Source organism: Empidonax traillii, unplaced genomic scaffold, assembly GCF_003031625.1.
Source record: "Empidonax traillii isolate 1590-97213 ecotype Southwest subspecies unplaced genomic scaffold, ASM303162v1 scaffold118:size1038473, whole genome shotgun sequence".
NCBI classification, from domain to species: domain Eukaryota; kingdom Metazoa; phylum Chordata; class Aves; order Passeriformes; family Tyrannidae; genus Empidonax; species Empidonax traillii.
The window spans coordinates 515,315-535,057 of NW_020955311.1; the positions used below are offsets into that span (position 1 = coordinate 515,315).

The following is a 19,743-nucleotide window of genomic DNA, read 5'->3' on the forward strand; positions in this document are numbered from 1 at the left end:
CTACCATGTAATTCCAAATTAGGACATTCAGAGGGGGAAATAGGTTTTGCTTTTATACAGTAACCACAGGAAGATGAAGAATTTCCTATATAAATGCAGTCCTGATATAGCAAAGGGAATAACTCTATTTTCTGCTGATACCCCAAAGTTTTAGGAATATGTGCACAAACCTTATTAAAAAAAAAAGAAGGTGACTGTTTGAAGCCTTTAAATCCCTAAAGACAGACAAAAGAAAACAAAGGACAAAGTAGAAATAGTATTGATTATGCATAATTGGTATAATTAATTTGTAATTAGTTCATTAAACTATATAGGCATAGGAATTATGCTTGTACATTTCTGGGAATATCCTGCAAGCCACTTGGGATATGCTTATCATTTATTTGATAGATGAAACATTATTAGAAAGACAGCCCATTAAAAATTAATATGCCAGAGTAATAATTTTCTCGATCTCAGCATTCAGTTTTCTACGCACTCAGATTCCTGTTCTACTTCACAAAGAGTTTTTATTAATTCTGTTTCCCAGAGCGTGACTTGGGAAGTGCCGCATTTAGGACAACTGAGGCACAACATCCTTTATGCTGAGCATGCAGCCAGTTTTGAGTAACAAAATGACAAATAGTATAAATTCTATGCCATGAGAGCATTCAGCACCACATCTAATTCTATAATCAAAACTGAGACGGAAAGGTAAAAAGCCTTGTGCTTCAAAACAAGTACCAAACGTGAATGAAAAGCAGTAGGAAGAAACTTCCAGAGCACTGGAACCAGCCTGGTCTCTAATTGCTGCAGCGGCATTTTGAAGGGGGGCAATATTAGTCTCACCATTTCTTAACTCTCACGTCACTCCACTGTTCCTACTGATCTTTCTGCAGTCCTTCCAATACTTCTGAAATGCCATTTCAACTAACAGCTACAGAAATAATTTGATCTTAAAAACCCGGGATACAGTCACATCACCTCCCAGTCGGGCATGTAACATCAAACTTTCCTCAAATTTCTGTAATGGACGGGGAGTCAGTCCTTGTGTGTGTAACTACCAGCACCAGAAACAGGCCTTCTGCTCAAAATCTCCTCTTAAAAAGTATTTTCCTCCCCTCAATGAACACTAACGGGAGCCTAGAAAGGCTGGTCTCACTGATGATGAAGCCAGGGCATGAGAAGATCCATCTTCTCTTAATAAAAATCTAAAAAAATTAAAAATCATATTGCTCATAAGGAGCAAAGTGGATATATAGTGCAAGTATATGCAAGTACCATTTGCCATTATAAGGTTTGAATTTTCTCCAGTAAAACAAAGAGTATGTGCCTAAAAAAACACCTTTCATTTTTTAAAGGAGGGTCTCCAGGTCCTTCAAGCCACAGTTAAACACTCTGCTGTAATTCTGTGCTTCTCAGCAAATCTGCTTTAAGAATTCCAAACACTCTTCCAGGAACCACATACAATTTTTTCTTCTTGCCTCCAATCTAGCACGGACAATTATTTATTTTCTTTGCTTTGCACTCAAGGATGTGATGGATGTATTTATATCAACACACACACACACAGTCACAGATATCTCTCTATAAAAATTAATCTGCAGATGATGAAAAGTGTAAAAGATCTAAGAGGCAAATCCCAAACAAAAGAGCATACTTTATACATAAATATCTTGAAATTATAAAGATCTGAGATTAAGTGGTTTACCACTCATTTAGAATTGATTAGAATGTATTTAAATTTAGCTGAAAGTACCACAACATTGCTCATGTATTTGCATCTGCGAATAAGTAAATAAAAAGCCTGCTATTAAAGCCTTCATTAATTCTGATTATATGAGAACTTAAAAGCAAATCTGTGTATTACTGCTCTGTAAAGACTCCCAGCAACTCTACAGTAAAGCTGGCACTGCAACACAACATGTGTCAGCGAAAATGACTAACAGGATCTATTTTCAGTAATCTTAAATCACACTAGTAAAATATAGAAATAATGGTTTTGCATAATACTTCAAATATTTTTTCTTCTAATTCATTCCCAATTCATGCCTTATTGTATCAAAAAGTGAATTTTATATCACTTGACATTTATGCACAACAGTTGAACACATTTCATTAAACTACAATGTTTAGGCAGCACTCAGACGTGATGTGTATATTATTATAAAGACTGATCCAGCTATTCTATTTCCTTATAAATATGATGACTAGAAGTTTAAAAAAATATATCACATTGACTAGAAACACAAAGAACATTTCAACTACAGATTTTGAGAGTTTCTATATATTTAATTGAGTCAATGTTTTTGAAAGAAGGATTCATTAATTTTAGTAGAATTTTTCCCCAATTAAAGACTGTTGATTTCTAAGGAGTTAAACAATTAAGGATAAAATCAACCCCACCTAATAAATAATATAAACGTATTAAAACAATTTTGTGTTTGCAGAAACCTGAGTTTGCAACACTGATTCACCTGTCAAGCCTGACATTCCCTTTGGACTGTGAAGGACAGTCCTGGTAAGGCTCCTTCTGCAAACTCTACTTCTCAGGGCTTGACTCAAAGCCTGAGTGAATATTTGTGACTTGAGTGGTACCAAAGTTCCCAGACCAGCAAGGGTCTTTATTCCATTTCTAAATGAAAGGAGATTTGGGGTACTGAGGGGAGAAAGAGCAAAAGACTCTTTACATTTGGTATATACAAACTGATGCTCCGACATCCCAGAATGTTCACTTGCCACTCTCATAGCTGAAAAGTCATTCCAAGTTAAACAAAATGCAACAAGAACTAACCTCCTCCAACATTTAGTCATTAAACTCAGAGTTATAAGGTGGAGTTTGATTAAAGATTTTGCATTCTATCACATCCAACAATCAGACTGATTTAGAACACTCTATGCTTCATAGAGTTGGCCTCAAAATAAACTACTTTTCCCTATAGTTTCTATGCCCAAGTGCCAAGTCAATTACCCAGGAATCAACATTACAAAACATTTTAAGGCAACACACAAGACAAAGGACCAAAGGAATTTTAGTTATACAGAAAAGTATACCTGATAGTCTAAAATGCTGAATCCCAAACCATTTTTGTCTTTCTCCAGTTCAATAACCTTCACATCAGGAGACCATAATGCTAATTCTCCTTCTTCCTCCTCAGGGTTAGAGTCTTCCTCAAGTTTCACCTGGAAAATAAAAGCTCTAGTTAAAATATTATTCTTTCAGTTTTTTAAAAACATTATTCCTTCTATATTTTGATTATTAATGGTGCATACAGGTCCTAAAACATGACCTTTTATGGAATTAAAACTTCATTAAACATTATGAATATAGTTTTCTCCAGCTTGTTGCCTTGAGTACTCCCCTGGGACCATGTTTTGAGCATCAGAGCCCAACCTGGCACACAAACATGCATTTATTAGTCTAATTAATTAATTGTTATAATATTACTAACCTGTTACATGTTGATGAACTTCAGCTGTCCCATTAGATGCATAAAGGAAAAATAAATAGCATAAAAGATTTAACCACAGACAGCTAATAGAAAGGCCAGACTATCAGAAAAGATGAGAAGCCAAGCTGTAAATACTTTTGCAAATAGGAACAACCACAAGTGTCAAGCTTTCTTTCGAGACTTTAAAGCTTCCATGACGGAGAGAAACATTAAGTTTCTTTTTTTTTTTTCCCAGTTCTATAAACCTACTCAGAACACGAAAGCAATCAGCTAATGGTGGCAAGGATGTGATTTAGTATAATTCAGAGCTCTCACTCACCTATTAAGTGTAGGAATGATGAATGGGATGTAAAGAGTCAGCAGTGCAGCTCCATGATTTACCTACCTTGTCTTTACAGAACAACGAAGTTTCTCATGACCAGCCTGTATAAACTCAGGAATATATGCACTTTTTCAAAAAGTTATTGTCCTTTTTCACAACTGAATGACAGGAGAAGTCTACCTTTTGTTCTGGAAGGGAAACTCCCACGGTGGGCTCATCCACAAGTGACTCACTGCCATCATCAAAGAGTCGCCGACAGCAAACCAGTGTAAATGGGGGTGGCACTTCCTTGAGGAAAGTGACTGCCTCCCGCCGGGATTTTCCATACAGCTGGACTCCGTTTACCTATACAGAAGGGAAACACCAAGAGAATTAAAGGATATCAACCAGATTCTTTTACTTAGGGCTTTTTTCCCCACCTGAGTGTGAAAGTCCAGTTTTACCTAGGGATTCTGGCACAGCTTACAGAGTTTTATTAACTTCTGAAGAATATATAAATAATTATAAGACTTCATCTGCAAGATCTTGTAACTTCTGACTGCTAAATCACATCTCTTCAGCTTCCTCAGACTTCTTTTCTCTGCAGGGCCAGGAGTTGGACTCAATGATCATGATGGGTCCTTTCCAACTTTGCATACTCTACGATTCTATTTTTTCCTAGCCTAAATTTTTCCTGGAATTCTTCTTTCTTTCTCATCTGTTTCTTTATTGGGGAATTTTTTTTCACAATAGGCTTAAGCGTTTGAATTTAAAAAGAAAAGAAGTTAACTTCTCTACAATATTTTAAGAAAACACAGGTTCTGAGCTCTAATCAAAAAATTGAAGTCAGAACTAGCACAACTAGTTTAACAGTTGGCCTCGATGACCTTAGAAGTGTTCCAACCCCAATGACTCTATGATTCTAACCTTGCCAGTTTAAAATGTAACAAAGTGGTTGAAACTAAAACAGATCCTACAGAAAACATGCAGGGATGTTTATATAGAAAAAAAGAAAACAACTGCAGTAAGTAATTAATCAGAAAACCATGACAAGGTTCAAAACTTACTATCCGATAAGCTTGAGATCCTGAGTGACAACAGAAGACCATAAGGCCATTGTTAATGGATGTTTTAAACCACAGACTTTGAAACGAAAAAGAAAAAAGATAGAAAGATAGATTAGATAGATTAGATAGATAGATAATGCTGCTTTAAAAACGGGATACTGCAACTGTATTTTTTTGACCAGAGAAGCTGTGGCTGCCCCCTGTAAGTGCTGAAGGCCAGGTTGGACAGGACTTGGAGCAACCTGGTCTAGTGAAAGGTGTCCTTGCCCATGGCAGGAGTCCAAGTAGGTGATCTTTATGGTCCCCTTCAACCCAAACCATTCTGTGATTCTACTTCCTCAGGAAAATAATATGCAATATCCTAAGGGTACATCTGTTTGGACCACAGGGGTATCCCTAAACACAGGAAAAGCAGAATGTTAGTAGGTGTCAATGATAGGAACATCATCTATCTTGACCAGCACTGCTGTCCCAAAGGAGCACGAATTTCATTTAATTAGTGCTATGGATTCAATCCCGACATCTCTTGTTTCAGGGATCTTTTTCAGGATGCCTCAAGTCTGCTCTCATGACCAAATGCCCAAAGTTGCTGGAGTGCAACCACTGTTTTAGGTGGAAATCCAGCACACATCATCCTAGTCACTCCACAGGAACCAAAGCAGAGTAACTGGGGATAATCGAAGATACTCTTCAATACTTCCCTCCACACCCAAACTGCAGACAAACCCACATTTGATCCCAGAAAATAGAGCATGAAAACATGCAACATACATGTGCACACCTCTTTACGAGGCAGAGCCTCTCCATATACTTCTCAGATCTTGCTGTTTAGAAGGATTCAATCTTATGCAAGGCTACACAGAAAATTCACTTTAGCCAACATTTTCCTCCTCATCACCTCTATTTTTCTCCCCCACTTTGTGCTTTTTGCAGTGTAAATTTAGTTTATACTGCTGGGAAACACAAAGGTCTTCTCACACTGTATTCAAGGCAAGGAGAAAAACTGAGAGTGGTGTAACCAGCCCCCATCACGGTAAGACGAACTGCTCTGGGTTTTTTCTGTAAGAATTACAGCAAGTGCTGAGCTATCAGACTAATCCATTAGTTAATTATTTAAGAAGAAGGATCTACGCGTAAGGATTTTTTAATGCATTGAGAGTGGCAGTGTGTGGTGGAAAGTTACCAGCACTTCTCAGCATCCTGTGATTGATGGGGAAGAGCTACCCTGCACCCCCCAGCAGACATGGGGACTCCCATTTCTTCTTTGGCAGCTACCAGAAATCAGCCTCTAAGCAGGCAAGGCACCCTACACCCATTCACTCACCACCCCACTCCAGTGACTTGTGCCATCAAATAGGAGTGAAATTTTACAACAAAACCAGAAGGACACAAAGCCCTTTACTCCTAAAATGGAACACAATGAAATTACCTAAAATTAAGGTCAGGGGAGGAATATCATGCTTCCTGTCATAATTCAAACACATCATTAAAAATAATCAACATTCAACCCCACTATATATTAAAAAAAAATTCCTTGCTGATCATATTTTAATCCCAACTCCATCAGGGCCAGGTAGGGCTAATTGTTTGGGGAATGGGGCTGTCACTTTTTCCACTGCAAACTCCTACTTAAGGGGATTTATAACTTGGCTGCAAAAACATACTCTGGGCTAAACCTGGCACATAAAGCTTTGGCCCCGGAGCACATTTTTATTTTGTTGGGTTTTTTTTTCCAGCTACAAAGTAGAAAATAATTTATGCTCACTAGGCCTGGACATACCTGTGAACTTAATTGTAAGTACACAGTAATACATAAAACTCTTAAATATATGCAATTAAAGTTTCCCAAGTTACTCTACAGCACTGCATTATTGCTTTTGTATATAATTTTTTGTTTGTTGGCCAGGGAATTTAAATGACACTTCCAGCATTCCATTAATCCTTTCCTTCAGGAATCAAGATTTCCTCCATTAAGCCATAAGAAAATATTTTAGGTCTTAGTGATATCAGTATGAATTTTTGATGTTAAAAGGTGAATAAATAAAAGCAAAATAGCTGTACACCTAACAAATCAATCTTTCCAAAGGCCTAATTCTGTACCCATTAAATATTCTTTGCATCCACTAAAAAAGGTTCAAATATCCCACAAAGGTTCAAATATTCCACAAAGAGCAGGTATTTGATAGGATATTAATGTCTTTTCACTTGCAGGCTGGGATACGGATAGATACACATACACACACACACAAAATAGGTATTATTTTAATATTTTAAAATAATTATTTTACCTGAGCAAATAGGTCTGGTGTGATTCTCATAAGTTTAAAACTGCCCCAATACCTCTTTATACATATTTAAACAAACTGATGTATTTGCTCATACACACAAATGTGTTTCAACACTCAGCAAGCAAGTTATAATGTGTAACTGGAACCACTATTCCTAAGACTGTTGTAAATTTTTTAGGAGTGACAAATATTCAGAAAGGTTATCCACCACAAAGCTAGTGCCAAATTGTGCAAATGACTGAGCTACAGGACTACATAATAATTCAACACAAATATTATCTGTGTCCTTATAATTCTTGATACTCGTGTTAAAACATTTCAGAAAAAAAACTCACATGAAGTCACTAAGAGGTCACAAAAATCTGATATTTTGTCCAGAAAGGAGGAAGGAAACAAGAAAGAAAATTAATATGAATTCCAAAGCACTACTCTGCTTTCACAACTAACTCTGGAATACTCCTATTGCACACACAGAGCCAAAATAGAATTTAATACAAGCATTTTGAAGAAGGTCAAGCAAACAGGAAATACATCAGGATCTATTTTGGGGCAGGTTCTGTTTTGTTTTTTTACCTCCAGAAGTTCATCCTCCAGTTGCAGAAGACCAAGTGTTGCAGCTGAACCATCTGAAGCAATTGATGATATATAATGATGTCCATCAAACGTGTCAAGCTCAACACCTAATCTCAAAGTGTGGATGGGTAATAGCTGCCAAAAAAGAAGTATATGTATATTAAGTACAAATCTTATCTACCATAATTTAAACACATTTAGGATTCAGGACCTCACCAAACTGAACTAAACACAAAGTAAGATGATTAAGTCTTCATGGTGACACTGCTGGCACTACTGCTCAAGTGTCTATAATTTCTCTTTTACAAACTGTTTGCACAAATAAAAACAACCAGTCTGCTCTTCGGGGGCAAAGGCAATTTGAAGTGTATTGGGGGGCAGTGGGGTTGTACTAAAAGGTTCATTTGCCCATGTTAAGAAAAGGTATTGGATCAGTCCAGAAGATAAGCAGAATATTGGCAGGAAAAGATAAGACCCACAAACCCACTAAATTCCTGAAACGTATCAGGAACTGTGTCATGTCCTTCTAGGATTACTCTGCCAACATATGCCATGAAGGGAACCACCGTATAAGTCATACCTTTGAGTACTTCTGGAGTTCTGAATCATCTGTAATGGGCATATCCACATTCACAACCTAAAAATTGGACATCAGAACATTTTTCAATAGCAGGACAATAAAGACTTTATCAGAACCATGAATTCTGGCAAAAAAAAACTTGTGAGCAAATTAAACTATCCTTAAACAAAATCACATGGATGTAAAATAATTTTAAACAAATGTTAGAAAAATCTTTCAGGCACAAAACATTTACAAGTAGGAATGTGGTAATTATGCACCATTAGCAGACTCCAATATGATCCTATTCCCGAAGCCCAAATGCCAATTTTAGTCAAGTTCAGTAATCCTGTGTAAGCACAAAATGCCATTATGTTTGATACAAATACCCAAATGGACTTGCCAATCAGAATTTGAAAGTACTATAGCTTAAGTTATTACCTCAGGCTATACTACTGCAGCCACCTAACATCTAGACTAACCCACCATCTTTTGCAGCATGTTTCTAACATGGCTTGAAATACATGAGTTTAATTACAAAATTTGACTGTAAAGTGGATTATTTAAAACAGTTCCAGGAAATCTCTTCAGTATATTTTCATTCTTTTTAATATGATAACTATGTTCACCACCAGTTTTCTTGTGATGGTCTTCCTTAACACAACTGAGTTATCAGTAATCTTAAAAGGTTATTTACTCCAATTTTGAATGCACTAAGATGACGCAGAATCATAGAATGGTTTGGGTTGGAAGGGACACTACAGATCATCTAGTTCCAACCTCTGGCCCAGGGCTGGAGTTTGGGACACTGGAGTACGTTTGGCAGGAAAGCTACACTTATTAGATCTGGAAAATACATAACCTTACAAAAATTATTTATTTTATTTTATAAATATAATTATTTTCCTTTGGAAATTACTAGTTTGACAAAGTATCTGTGAAACAACACTAAGCCTCAGATTTTTCTTTTGGATTAATTTTAAATAGGGTTTCCAGCATCTTGTTTTCCAGTACCTAGGTTGTTTTTCCCAACAGACAGAATCCAATTCATGTCTATCCAGTTGTAATTAAATGAATCTATGACTGATACCTCCTCAGCTTGACTGCTCATGCAGTACCTGGCCACAAACACTGCCCGGTCACACATCCTTGCCCACGATTTCACTCCTTCCATTGCTACCACAAAGGATCAGCAACACAGAAGTCATGAGGGGCACCAAACCCTCTCTTCAAACATCTATTTCCTCCAAAAATAAATTCTCTGAGAGAATACTGCAGGCACCTTTAGGGTGAGTTTTAGGGCTGCGTGCAGGAGTGAAAACGGTGTGACACAGGGACCGGTGTGTCACAGGCTGAAATCAAACTGAATGTTGTTATTGAACACAACTAAGCCAGAGCAGAGGTAGGTACAGGAAACAAGAATCACAAGATGTCTTTCAAAATGGGGTGCCGCAAGAGTTTCCTTCTGTTATTTTAAAGGCCCAATCATTACCATTTTCACTTCCGACATTTCATTGGCAGCAGCCGAAGAAGAATTAGAAATGGCCTGTTTCACCAGCTAAGCAGGTTTTCGTCCTCTGTGGGAAGTGTGATGGTGCTAAGGGAAGTAATACCAGCCTCTTGAAATGTAAGGATGGGAATACCAAGCAACTGAAGTGGGCAGCCAAACAGATTTATTGCATCATGTACATAATCTTACACGAACCTCAGATCTTAAAGGAGTGCTAATGGAAAAGAAGAGAAGCGAGTTTCTCAAGGCAATTCTTAAAGCTACTTTAAATCTTCCAGCGAGTGACTGGAATGATGGCTACTCCAAGTAGTAAAAATAAGTGTCTCTAAATCAACTGGACAAGCATTGCAAAGACAAACAGGGTATTTTCTTGGTGGTGGTGAGAATTTTTTAAAGCTTCAGGAAGAACACTGGTTGAAGTCTTTTATCTCTACTTAATGGCTCACCCAGCACTGAAAAGCAGAAGTGAATGACAATTTCCATCAACTCCTCATGACAATTCATCAAAACAATCTTTTGCTTGGCAATTGTTTAATATAAAGTGAAGAAATACCTAACAGACACTGGCACCACAAAGTTACACTACTAAGAATAATTTCCTATTTTCCCAGCATGTTTGAAAATCATTCTTTCATTCTTCAGATAAAATTGTAAGATTCTTGTGAAAACAGGAGCTCTACCCTGAGCCTTTCTTTTCCCAGTGCACAACAGAACAAATAGATCATAAATGAAATAATAAAAATGCCACATATTTTAAGTGGCTGCTATGATGCAGATTTAAAAGGACACTTGATTTTCTTAAATCACTGTTCCTGTGTAGTATAAGAACAGTATCTATATAAACAAAATCAAATAAACTCATTATAACATATATTTCAACCTTGATGTTACAGGAAAGAAAATTTGATGTAACTGATCTGTTCCAAACACTAAACTGTTCTGTAAACAGCCTGTAATACTAAGCTCACAGATCTGTAATTTAAAGAAATAACATTCATGATGTAGTTTATTGAAATATAACATACCATAACTTTGTATTCTGGTCCCAGCAGGTTTTCCCACTTGGATTTTAGTTCATGTGCTGGAGGGAGTGGGACTCTTCCTAAATATGAAAGTGAATATTAAATTTACAAGCATATCGTACATTCAGAAGTACATTTACTTCTAAATACTTCAATAAAAATTCAGTGTAAATAAAAGATTAGAGGGAATAATCCCCAACAGGAAAGTGCATTAAGCTGAGTCTATCAAACAGTACAAATCAAAAACGTCTTTCTTAGGAAAACAATGCAGAATGTCAGCTCTTGCTAACGTGTGATTTATTCAGCTGAGAAGCAGAAGAGGTGATGCTTGATGACGAGATGCGAGTTCTGTACCATACAGTACTGTAAATAAATCATTCTTTCAGGCTGCAAAAACAAATTTCACACGACTTCATAATTTGCTGCTATGAAAACCCTTTGCCACTCCAGGGAAACATCATCTCCCACCCAAATGAACCCCTTTAAGAAGTAAAACACCTGACAAGATATTGCTGTTATCGAGGGGCTGTGTCAGCACAATGCAGGCACAGACTTTATTTATACATTTGGCAGGTATAAAGGCTTGTCTACTTTAATTAGGCCAGTAAGTAACATGAGCTTTAATATAAGCTCCAGTTCTAAACCAGTCTTCCGTGGGAACTTGGCTATCTTGACATTTATATCTTTTCAGCTTTCTTACTTATGCAACCAAGGCAGTATTACAGTCATGTAAGACAATTTGACAGAGCTAGACAGCAGAAAATGACTGGCTGCCCTGCGTTTGACCTCATCCAGAAGCTCAGCTCACATATAAAGTTCCAGGCCAGAGCAATGTGTAACTGGTAAGAATCAAACTCCACAGCAAATTCCATCCAGCAGCTACAGCAGCAGCAACTGGGGGCTGAATTACCAAAATCTGGTTTTTTTCCCCCCTGAATGACTGCAGTAGTTTGTCAGATGTCTAGACAAGGCACAGACCACTCAGTATTGCTGATGTGTCACACTGAAATTTGGAATGTAAATCACAAGCTCACATTTTGCACACAAACCACTGAGTAAAACACCTCAAGGGGGGAAGTTTGAAGTCTACCAGCAAAAACCTACACAAATGACATGCCAAGCTGCCCCTGCTTTCAACACCTTTGTACACTGCAAAGATAAAGCCTTGCTATACAATCCTCATTACTTCAATTTATACATTTGATTCTTTCCACTCATTAAAAATAAAGATATAAGTTAACTTCTACAACAACAGAACTTATCACTGTATGTCTTCTGCTCACTTTCAGTCATGCCAGAGGGGTAAATTCTGTGTGATCTACACTGAGAAACCACATTCTTCAGAGCCCAACAACTGAGATTTCACTTGGAAATATCAAGAGCATCTTTAACCTATAGGCTCAAAGACATAGAGATATTCTAGAATTCCAGTAAACCTGATAGCTATTTTCTGCTACCAAAAAGCCACCCCACCACGATTAAAAACTTGAGTTCGTAAGTACAGGCCACAATTCTCTCTGAAATAAGTTATCTCCTTAAAAAAAAGGGCAGGCAAATTGTCCTGAAATTCTTTCCCTCACTGCACATTATTAAAGTTTCTAATGTGAGCCTTGTTATCAAGCACAGGCCGATCACTATCTTTCCTTCCCAATTGTAGCAAAACCAGAACACCAGTGCATTCTTCTACTGTTTCTATTTGCAGAAATACATAGGGACAAAAAATTCCTTAGTCTGTCTTTCTGCTATTACAAAGTTACAACAGCGTGAACACACAGGACCTAAGCACCTGCAATCCCCTGTGCAGCCAAATATAGATTTTAAGGTTCACCAGGAGTAATGAATCTCAGGGTCAAGCTCAAAGTTCACAGGGTAAGCTGTGTTCAGCTGGCTGAATACAGTTTTTTTTGTTACTTCCAAAACACATTATCAAAATCTATGAGTTGTTCAGAGCAGGTGCTGATGCACGTCTTCATTTGAAGTTTTCCCTTTTCTTTCTTTCTTTCAAACACACTTCGAAGTCTTTGCTCATAACTTCCTCAGAACTGTGGAAATGTTAGCTGAAGGGATTTGGATTGAATATATTCAATTCCAATGGTATCACTCAATTCACTTACAATGTTCCATTTTCCCCAAACAGCTTTTTCCACATGGCAGCTAATAGGAAGTTTCTTTCTAGTCTCTCATCCAGCTGAATTTCTCATGACCTGACATATGTACCATGTCTTCTTAAAATGTGCAAGGCCTCAGAAAACAAAACCACACCACCACTTCCCAGGGACAGCTTTCATTAGCAGTTTTCAGTGTATTTAGTCTGTCCTGCCTGCACTTCCATAGAGTTTTTCATTTCTAATTAGCAAGTGTCAAGAATAAACCAAAAATGCATGGCAAAAATAATTTTTTCTGGTCAAAATTGGGATCTTTTCTTCTTGTAATTTCCTCATGGTTTGACAAACTTACTAATGCCCTATCTTTACCTGCCCTACTCCTGGATCTTTTTCCTGACACCTTCAAGCTCCTGACTCACATCATTGTGTATCTAGGTTCTGAGTACTCCTGCAAGGCAAGAGAAAGCAGTTCTGCCCAGTCTGCAGCTCTGTTAATTGAGTTAATTGCTTCCAAGCTGCTAGCACAGAGTTTCAGGCCTCGTGCATGTTGCATCCTAAACCATATTGCCTTTGTAACAGAACTGCTTAAGCATGGTTTTACCTGGTCAGAATTACTATTTAATACCTCCCCAGGAAACATAATTTAATAAGAATTTCACACAACTGGGCTTGAGGGAAGTAATACGCATTTTATAAAACATACCTTTTCATTAAACTTCTAAAAGCATTTCCAGAGTTTAGTCAGAGCCTTAAATTAGCAGTATTTACTTTAGCACCATTATAATGAAGTGCCCATCACCACGTCCAAAATAAGCACCTATCTTTGGAACTGAAACTTGGCCATTAAATTCTATTCTGAGGTGAAATCTTATACATCGTATTTCTGCAGGAGTGAAATTTGCAACTTAAATGTTTCAACTTTTTAACAAGAGACACATGAACTTTATGGTTGCATAAAGCTTTTGCAGAACATTGTACCTGAAAGTTTTTCAGAGTGAAAACCACAGCTTAATCAAGCAATGGGACTTGCTTCCCATTGCACTAAATGCTCCTGATTCATAACTCAGTTCCAAAGCCTTGCCCGTGGCATTTTCCTGCTGGCCATGGAGCACAAGTACAGCTGATGGCATCAAGGGCTGTATCCAACTACAAACATCATCTTCACTGTTTAAATTCTGGTATTCCAAGACACACTGCACATAAACACATCATCCTGAATTCTCCAAGGTAAGAGGAGCTAGGATACGTGGGAGAATAGGATAATCTCCTAGTACAGGTGCTACACCATGCTCTGGGGAATGAAATGCAGCTTTACCACACTGCCCCTGCAAGGAACCACCATGTGTCCAACACACCTTGAGACTACAGAGTTTGTTACCCTCAAGCCAGGTAAAAGAAATTTTAGTTCCCAGCATAACCTGATCCCAGCACTGATACATCGTATTTGCACAGCACCAGATATTGGGTAACAAATCCCTCAGAGAGTTCTCTTTGCATCAGAACAGACACCCACAGCCTGTGATAACCCAACTACCAGTGGCCAGGAGCTGATTACAGAGATATTGTTCACTTCAGTAGAAAAAGAAAATACTTTAATCATAGGAAGTTCCACAGTAAAAAAATACTAGGTAAGTGATACAGGACAGCATGTGTTGCTCTTTTCCAGCCTCTGCCACAGCAAGTCTAAATCCTTCTGGCTCTTCTACCCCTAAATACATCCTACTACTCAGCCCTGAAGTTATCAGTCCATTTTAACTATAAATCAACATGTGCTTTCCTATTCATACAGCTAAAACAATGCTTTGATAACCTCAACTCTCAGCTACTCAACTGCCTCTGTTCTGGCTTCCTATTTCTGGGAACATGCAAAAGTCACAACAAAGGATGTCTGGTTACAAGGCTTGGACAGAAAAGTAAAACAGAATGGAATATAGGAACTGCTACATTTCTCTCGTTTCCAGGTTGTCTTTAATACTGACAGATCTTCAACAATCATAGCAAAATTGTTATTCATTGACAGCCGTAATTTAGAATCCTCTATTACAGCTACATATCTTAGAAACTACAAGGCATAAGGATAATTTATGCTGACTTTAACACAAGCTGTATAAATTCACCCAAAAGTTCCTGTAGAAGAGCCCAGAAATCTGCAGGGGAATTGAAGCGTGCCTTCTGGAAAGACCTCCAACCTTGATTCCAAAGTCAGCTAAAACCCAAAGCAATCTGTGCCTTTGTGACCTGCCCCCAATGTCCATTTGCCTTTGCTGTTAAAAACATGCCTAGTCTGAACTCCAGCTATAGGGTCTTTATGCCTAAGACACAAGTTCTGATGAAGTTACTGCAGTGCCAAAAGAGGAAACTGGAACAAATTGGCATCAAGGATGTTGTATAGGAAATCAGAAGAATATTGTGAAAATATTCTGCAGGAGTCTAAGGCCCCTGAGGGCAAGAAGACCTCAGAATAAATCAGGTTGGAAAAGACTTCTAAGATCATTGAGTCCAATTTTTAAGATGGGTATGAGTGAGGTAACATTGGATCAGGAAATAAATATGAACTCTCAGGAGTTCCATCTCCTCATGCTGCTCACCCAGCAATGTGGTTCAGGGCCCTGACAGAGAGGAGGATGAACAAATCTCTCTTGGAAGACTGCTGGCAGGACACCTCAGGTCATCAGAGTAGGATCAGAACTAGAAAGAGGAATCACTGAGCTGGAGAGTCACTGAACTATATAGAGTCTATGAGATCCATTCCAAAATACTGAAAGAGCTGTACCTCCACTGTCTATAACCTTAAAAAAACCCTCTCAAAACAAAGGAGATTACTATTGACTGGAAAAGGGCAAATTTTATGCAAGAGGAAGATCCAGAGACTTACAGGCCCCGAGATCATGAGATACTTCTTGGAATCCACTTCCAAACACATAAATGAAAAGAAGACAAACCAGGAACAGTCAGTATAAATTTGTCAAATAAATGACCAATATGACTGCAAGACAGCAATGTGGATGAAGGCATAACACACTTCATCTTTACTGAAGCTTTTGACACCATTTACATCAGCATTCCCATTTGGAAACTGAAGAAATATAGGTTAAATAGTCTGAAAACCAGATAGAGCACAAGGATCAAAGACAGCATTAACGAAGGGCTTGGCAGCCAGTTATAAGCAGAGGTGAATATCTGCAGGGGCTGATGTGATCCAGTGTCTTCATTGTGATACCCATGATGACACAGAATGCACATTCTGGGGACAGGATGGGGTGGTTAGAGATGCAAAGGTAGAGTTTTACTTCTGAGGGAACAGAATAAAAAGCATTACAAGGCAAAAGCTGAAGATGGAATAAGCCATGACAGCCCATCAGTATTGAAAATGAATTAAAGACAGTTCCAAGACAATTAAAGACAGTTCAGAAAAGATACTGTAAGATATCCTATCTACCTGCTTTATGTAGACTCTGCTGCTTTTCACTTTGAAGATTATCCTTCTGTTCTTCTTTTACCTCATTCTTAGTGTCCACACTAATTTCAGTCCCTACAGCTCCGGGGGACACAAAGATTGGAACAGTTGGCTGCACTGTGAGAACAAATGAAAAAAACCAAATCATATGCTGCAAAATACAGGAAATAGTAACCCCACCTCATTAATTCTGGGAGAGGAAGGGGTAGCTACACAGGAGTTTTGCACTCAATTTTCCTGAATTTCTTATTTTTGTGTCTTTCCATTTCTTCTTAAGTATCTTATTTTCTACAGTGTGCTTTTACAAAATCTAGGATCATGTGGTAGCTAGTCCTAAATTGTTAAATGAGGTAACTGTAAACTGAGTGAAAAATAAAATCAGTTGCTAGAAAAAAGTAAAAAAAAAACAAGATTACCTCTATCTGAAGGTCTTTCTGAAGAAATAGTAGAGGAAGGTTTCCTTCTAAGTAAAGTAAGACGTACAGTCTGTCCTGTGTTCCTCAATACCTCTACCACTTCTTGGTTGGTATAATCCTGGATATTAACCCCATCAACCTAAAACAAGAAAATTGTATCAAATAATAGAAACTGTGTTCCATTCTTAGGCTATGTAGTGTAGCACCACACACTGTAAGCATCAGCCATATTATTTTGTGCAGGAATTATAGGGTTATTCTCCCAAGACAGCAGTATTTGCAAAACAATCTCATTAAATCAGTTACATTTCACTAATGAGATAATATTTTCAAAATGCATTCTAAAAGGAAACAAAACAGTAATTTCTTGTCTTCATGGGGCAACCGCAAAACAGAATTTACTAATCTGATACACGTATGCACAAATTTTCCCTGATTTTTTTGTTTACAAAAACCAGCTTGACAAGGATTGTGGATTGAAGCTCCCCAGCAGAGCAGTCAACCTGGAACTCTGTTCAGTTCATTATCACTGTTAGTTTTCCCACAGATTTTTAATGTGCCCCATACAAGTCTATATACAAATCTGTTTGTTCAATCCTTTCTGAACAGCCCAATTCTTACATTTTCAGGTATTTTAATTTACACCCAAAATACTCTGTTCACCTCACTGTTAGATCATGCATCAATAGGAGCTTTTCCTGAAGATAAAATGTTGTATCAATTTTTGCTCTCACAAAGGAGAGGCTGACTTTGGAAGGTCTGGTATAGCACATATTTTATAAGCAATTTAAACTCATATCTCCATAAATATTATCTCTTAAAACAAAAAGACTGTGTAATTCATTACTGTTTGTACTGTGAATGCAAAATTGGCTATTATTCAATTCACTGTTATTTAACTTTTTTTCCCATTTTTCTGCACATAAAGCTTGGGATTTTAAACCTAATTTGTGACCATTAACATTTTGATTGCATCCACACTCCACAGCCATTAAGGACCACAAACAATGTGCCACATCTTGCAAAATCTTAACCATCCTCAAATCACATGCAATTCAATTGGAAGTTAATGCTGCTCATCTATACTGCAGGCCAAAAGCCAAGATTCTCCACTCTGAAACACTTTAATCCAAATGCTTGCCTCTTTCATAGTTAACTACTATTTACTACTTCTTTGAATATAAAATGATACTTTAACCACAGCAAGCCAAAGCTCATTTCTGTCACAAATCTACCTAAACAAATACAAACCACCAAATTATTTCTTCTTCAAAGCAGAGGAGGTTTAATTAATTTTTGGAAGTCTCTACTACATTGTTCTTTTAGCACTGAAATGTGTAATGTAATGTACTAGTTCTACAGCAGTACACAAGAAGAGTATTTTACTTACAGCAACAATTTTGTCATGGACATGAATTTGGCCATTGTGGTCAGCAGCACTACCAGGTATTATATTTTTCACAAAAATCCCTGAAGGTTCTGTTGGGGAACACAGAAAGAAGTCACTGTGTTATCCTAATTTGTTTCTTTTCTGATTGATATTTTTAATTCCAGCCCTTTTCACAACACTTTCTTCTGTCCATAAAGGGATGATTCTGTAAAGTACCGATATTTTCTGTAAAGCACCAATGTTACCACTCACACAACTTGAAACAAAATGACTGAGGATCTCTGGTGGAAAAACCAGCACTGACACAATCACCTGTACACTGACCTCAAAATTCTTCCCTTAAAATGGCTCACAAAAGGCTGCCTCCTCCATGGATTCATCCTTGTGCTTACCCAGGCTTTAAACCACAATCACTTAAATCCATGCTGCATTTGATTTCAATAGGACTAACTAAGCTAAAAGTAAAGTACGTGCTTAAGGACTTTGATCAGGACTTCAATCATCTTACAGCTAAAGAATTTAGTACTTTAAATCTTAATGAAGAAGGATTTTTCTTTTTAAAAAAAAGAGAAACATGGAAATCAGAAAAGCCGTCCTTTGTCATGTCTGACGTTTGATTATTAATTCTAATTAGAACAAGGAAATAAACTCAAAACAAACAGTAAAAAAACCTGGAACACTAACACTTCCACAAACTCAAGCTAAATAGGAAATGCTGATCTTTAATTCTTGTAAATCTTCACACTTCATCCATTCTTTTCTGGACACTGACCTTACTCAGACACCTGCCCAACATGGTTTGTCCATGTTCAACAAAACCCCTCCACCAGTGCTTCAAATTCAGCTTTTCCCACTGCCTGGCATGTGCCCCTCCCTGGCCCCCTGCACTGGCCTGGGATTCCTGCCTGGCAACACAAGAGGATCTCCTGGGAACAAAGAGCGTTTGAGAGTAACCCCAGCTGCACCATGTTCCCAAAGTACCTCCTTGACTCCCACAAGGAAGGAGAGAGATAAAAAGCACTACCCCTTTATGTAAAACCAGATATTCAGTTGGGTCAGTTTTAAAGATATTATCATTTGTGCAACCAGTATCTGAAAGACAAGTTAACAGCTCTAATTTAAAGAGGATTTAGTGGAAGAAAACCAGCTGACTGCATGTCCCCATATCCTAGCACAGGTAGGAGCTATCCATTTTCCCCATAGTTAATAAAGGGTTTTTGAGAAGCCCCTGTCCTAGACTTATTACATTCTGTAGAACTCACCTACATCACACGTGCCAGCATATCCCACAATTGTTATTCCCAGGCTTTGCCCATTCTTTTTTACAAGTTCAACGTCATAGGTATCAAAAAGGTTGATATTATCCTATTAATAAATCACAAGACAGTTAAAAAAAAATAAAATTGTAATTTCCCAGTACCATTACAATATTGCAGGTTAATTAAAATCTTCAGAAGTGAGCAGTGATCTTGATTTTCCTATTTTAGGAGGAATTGTATTTTAAGAGAGACATAACCAAGATTTGCTGAAAATAAAGTGTCACCAAAGTTTTTGCTTTTTAAATTCTTTCCCAATACCTTCTCCACATACCTGTCAGAGGTATAATATAAACACTTTATTGAAA

The 19,743-nt window shown here is 37.6% G+C and overlaps 1 protein-coding gene across 7 annotated transcripts in view; it reads right to left on the bottom strand.

Moving 5' to 3' along the window:
• The window catches only part of PATJ (PATJ, crumbs cell polarity complex component), a 145,460-nt gene that overhangs the window by 107,697 nt on the left and 18,020 nt on the right, over positions 1-19,743 (bottom strand). For 4 of the 7 annotated variants that reach the window (XM_027883092.1, XM_027883089.1, XM_027883095.1 and 1 more), the window contains exons 9-17: positions 19,382-19,484; positions 18,120-18,211; positions 16,730-16,868; positions 16,296-16,430; positions 10,755-10,831; positions 8,241-8,297; positions 7,661-7,795; positions 3,934-4,098; positions 3,034-3,162 (exon numbers count right to left, since the gene is read on the bottom strand). In XM_027883092.1, coding sequence (XP_027738893.1) covers positions 3,034-3,162; positions 3,934-4,098; positions 7,661-7,795; positions 8,241-8,297; positions 10,755-10,831; positions 16,296-16,430; positions 16,730-16,868; positions 18,120-18,211; positions 19,382-19,484 — 1,032 coding nt within the window. The remainder of the gene's footprint in view (positions 1-3,033; positions 3,163-3,933; positions 4,099-7,660; positions 7,796-8,240; positions 8,298-10,754; positions 10,832-16,295; positions 16,431-16,729; positions 16,869-18,119; positions 18,212-19,381; positions 19,485-19,743) is intronic. The other 3 variants (XM_027883096.1, XM_027883091.1, XM_027883090.1) reach the window with 2 other exon arrangements.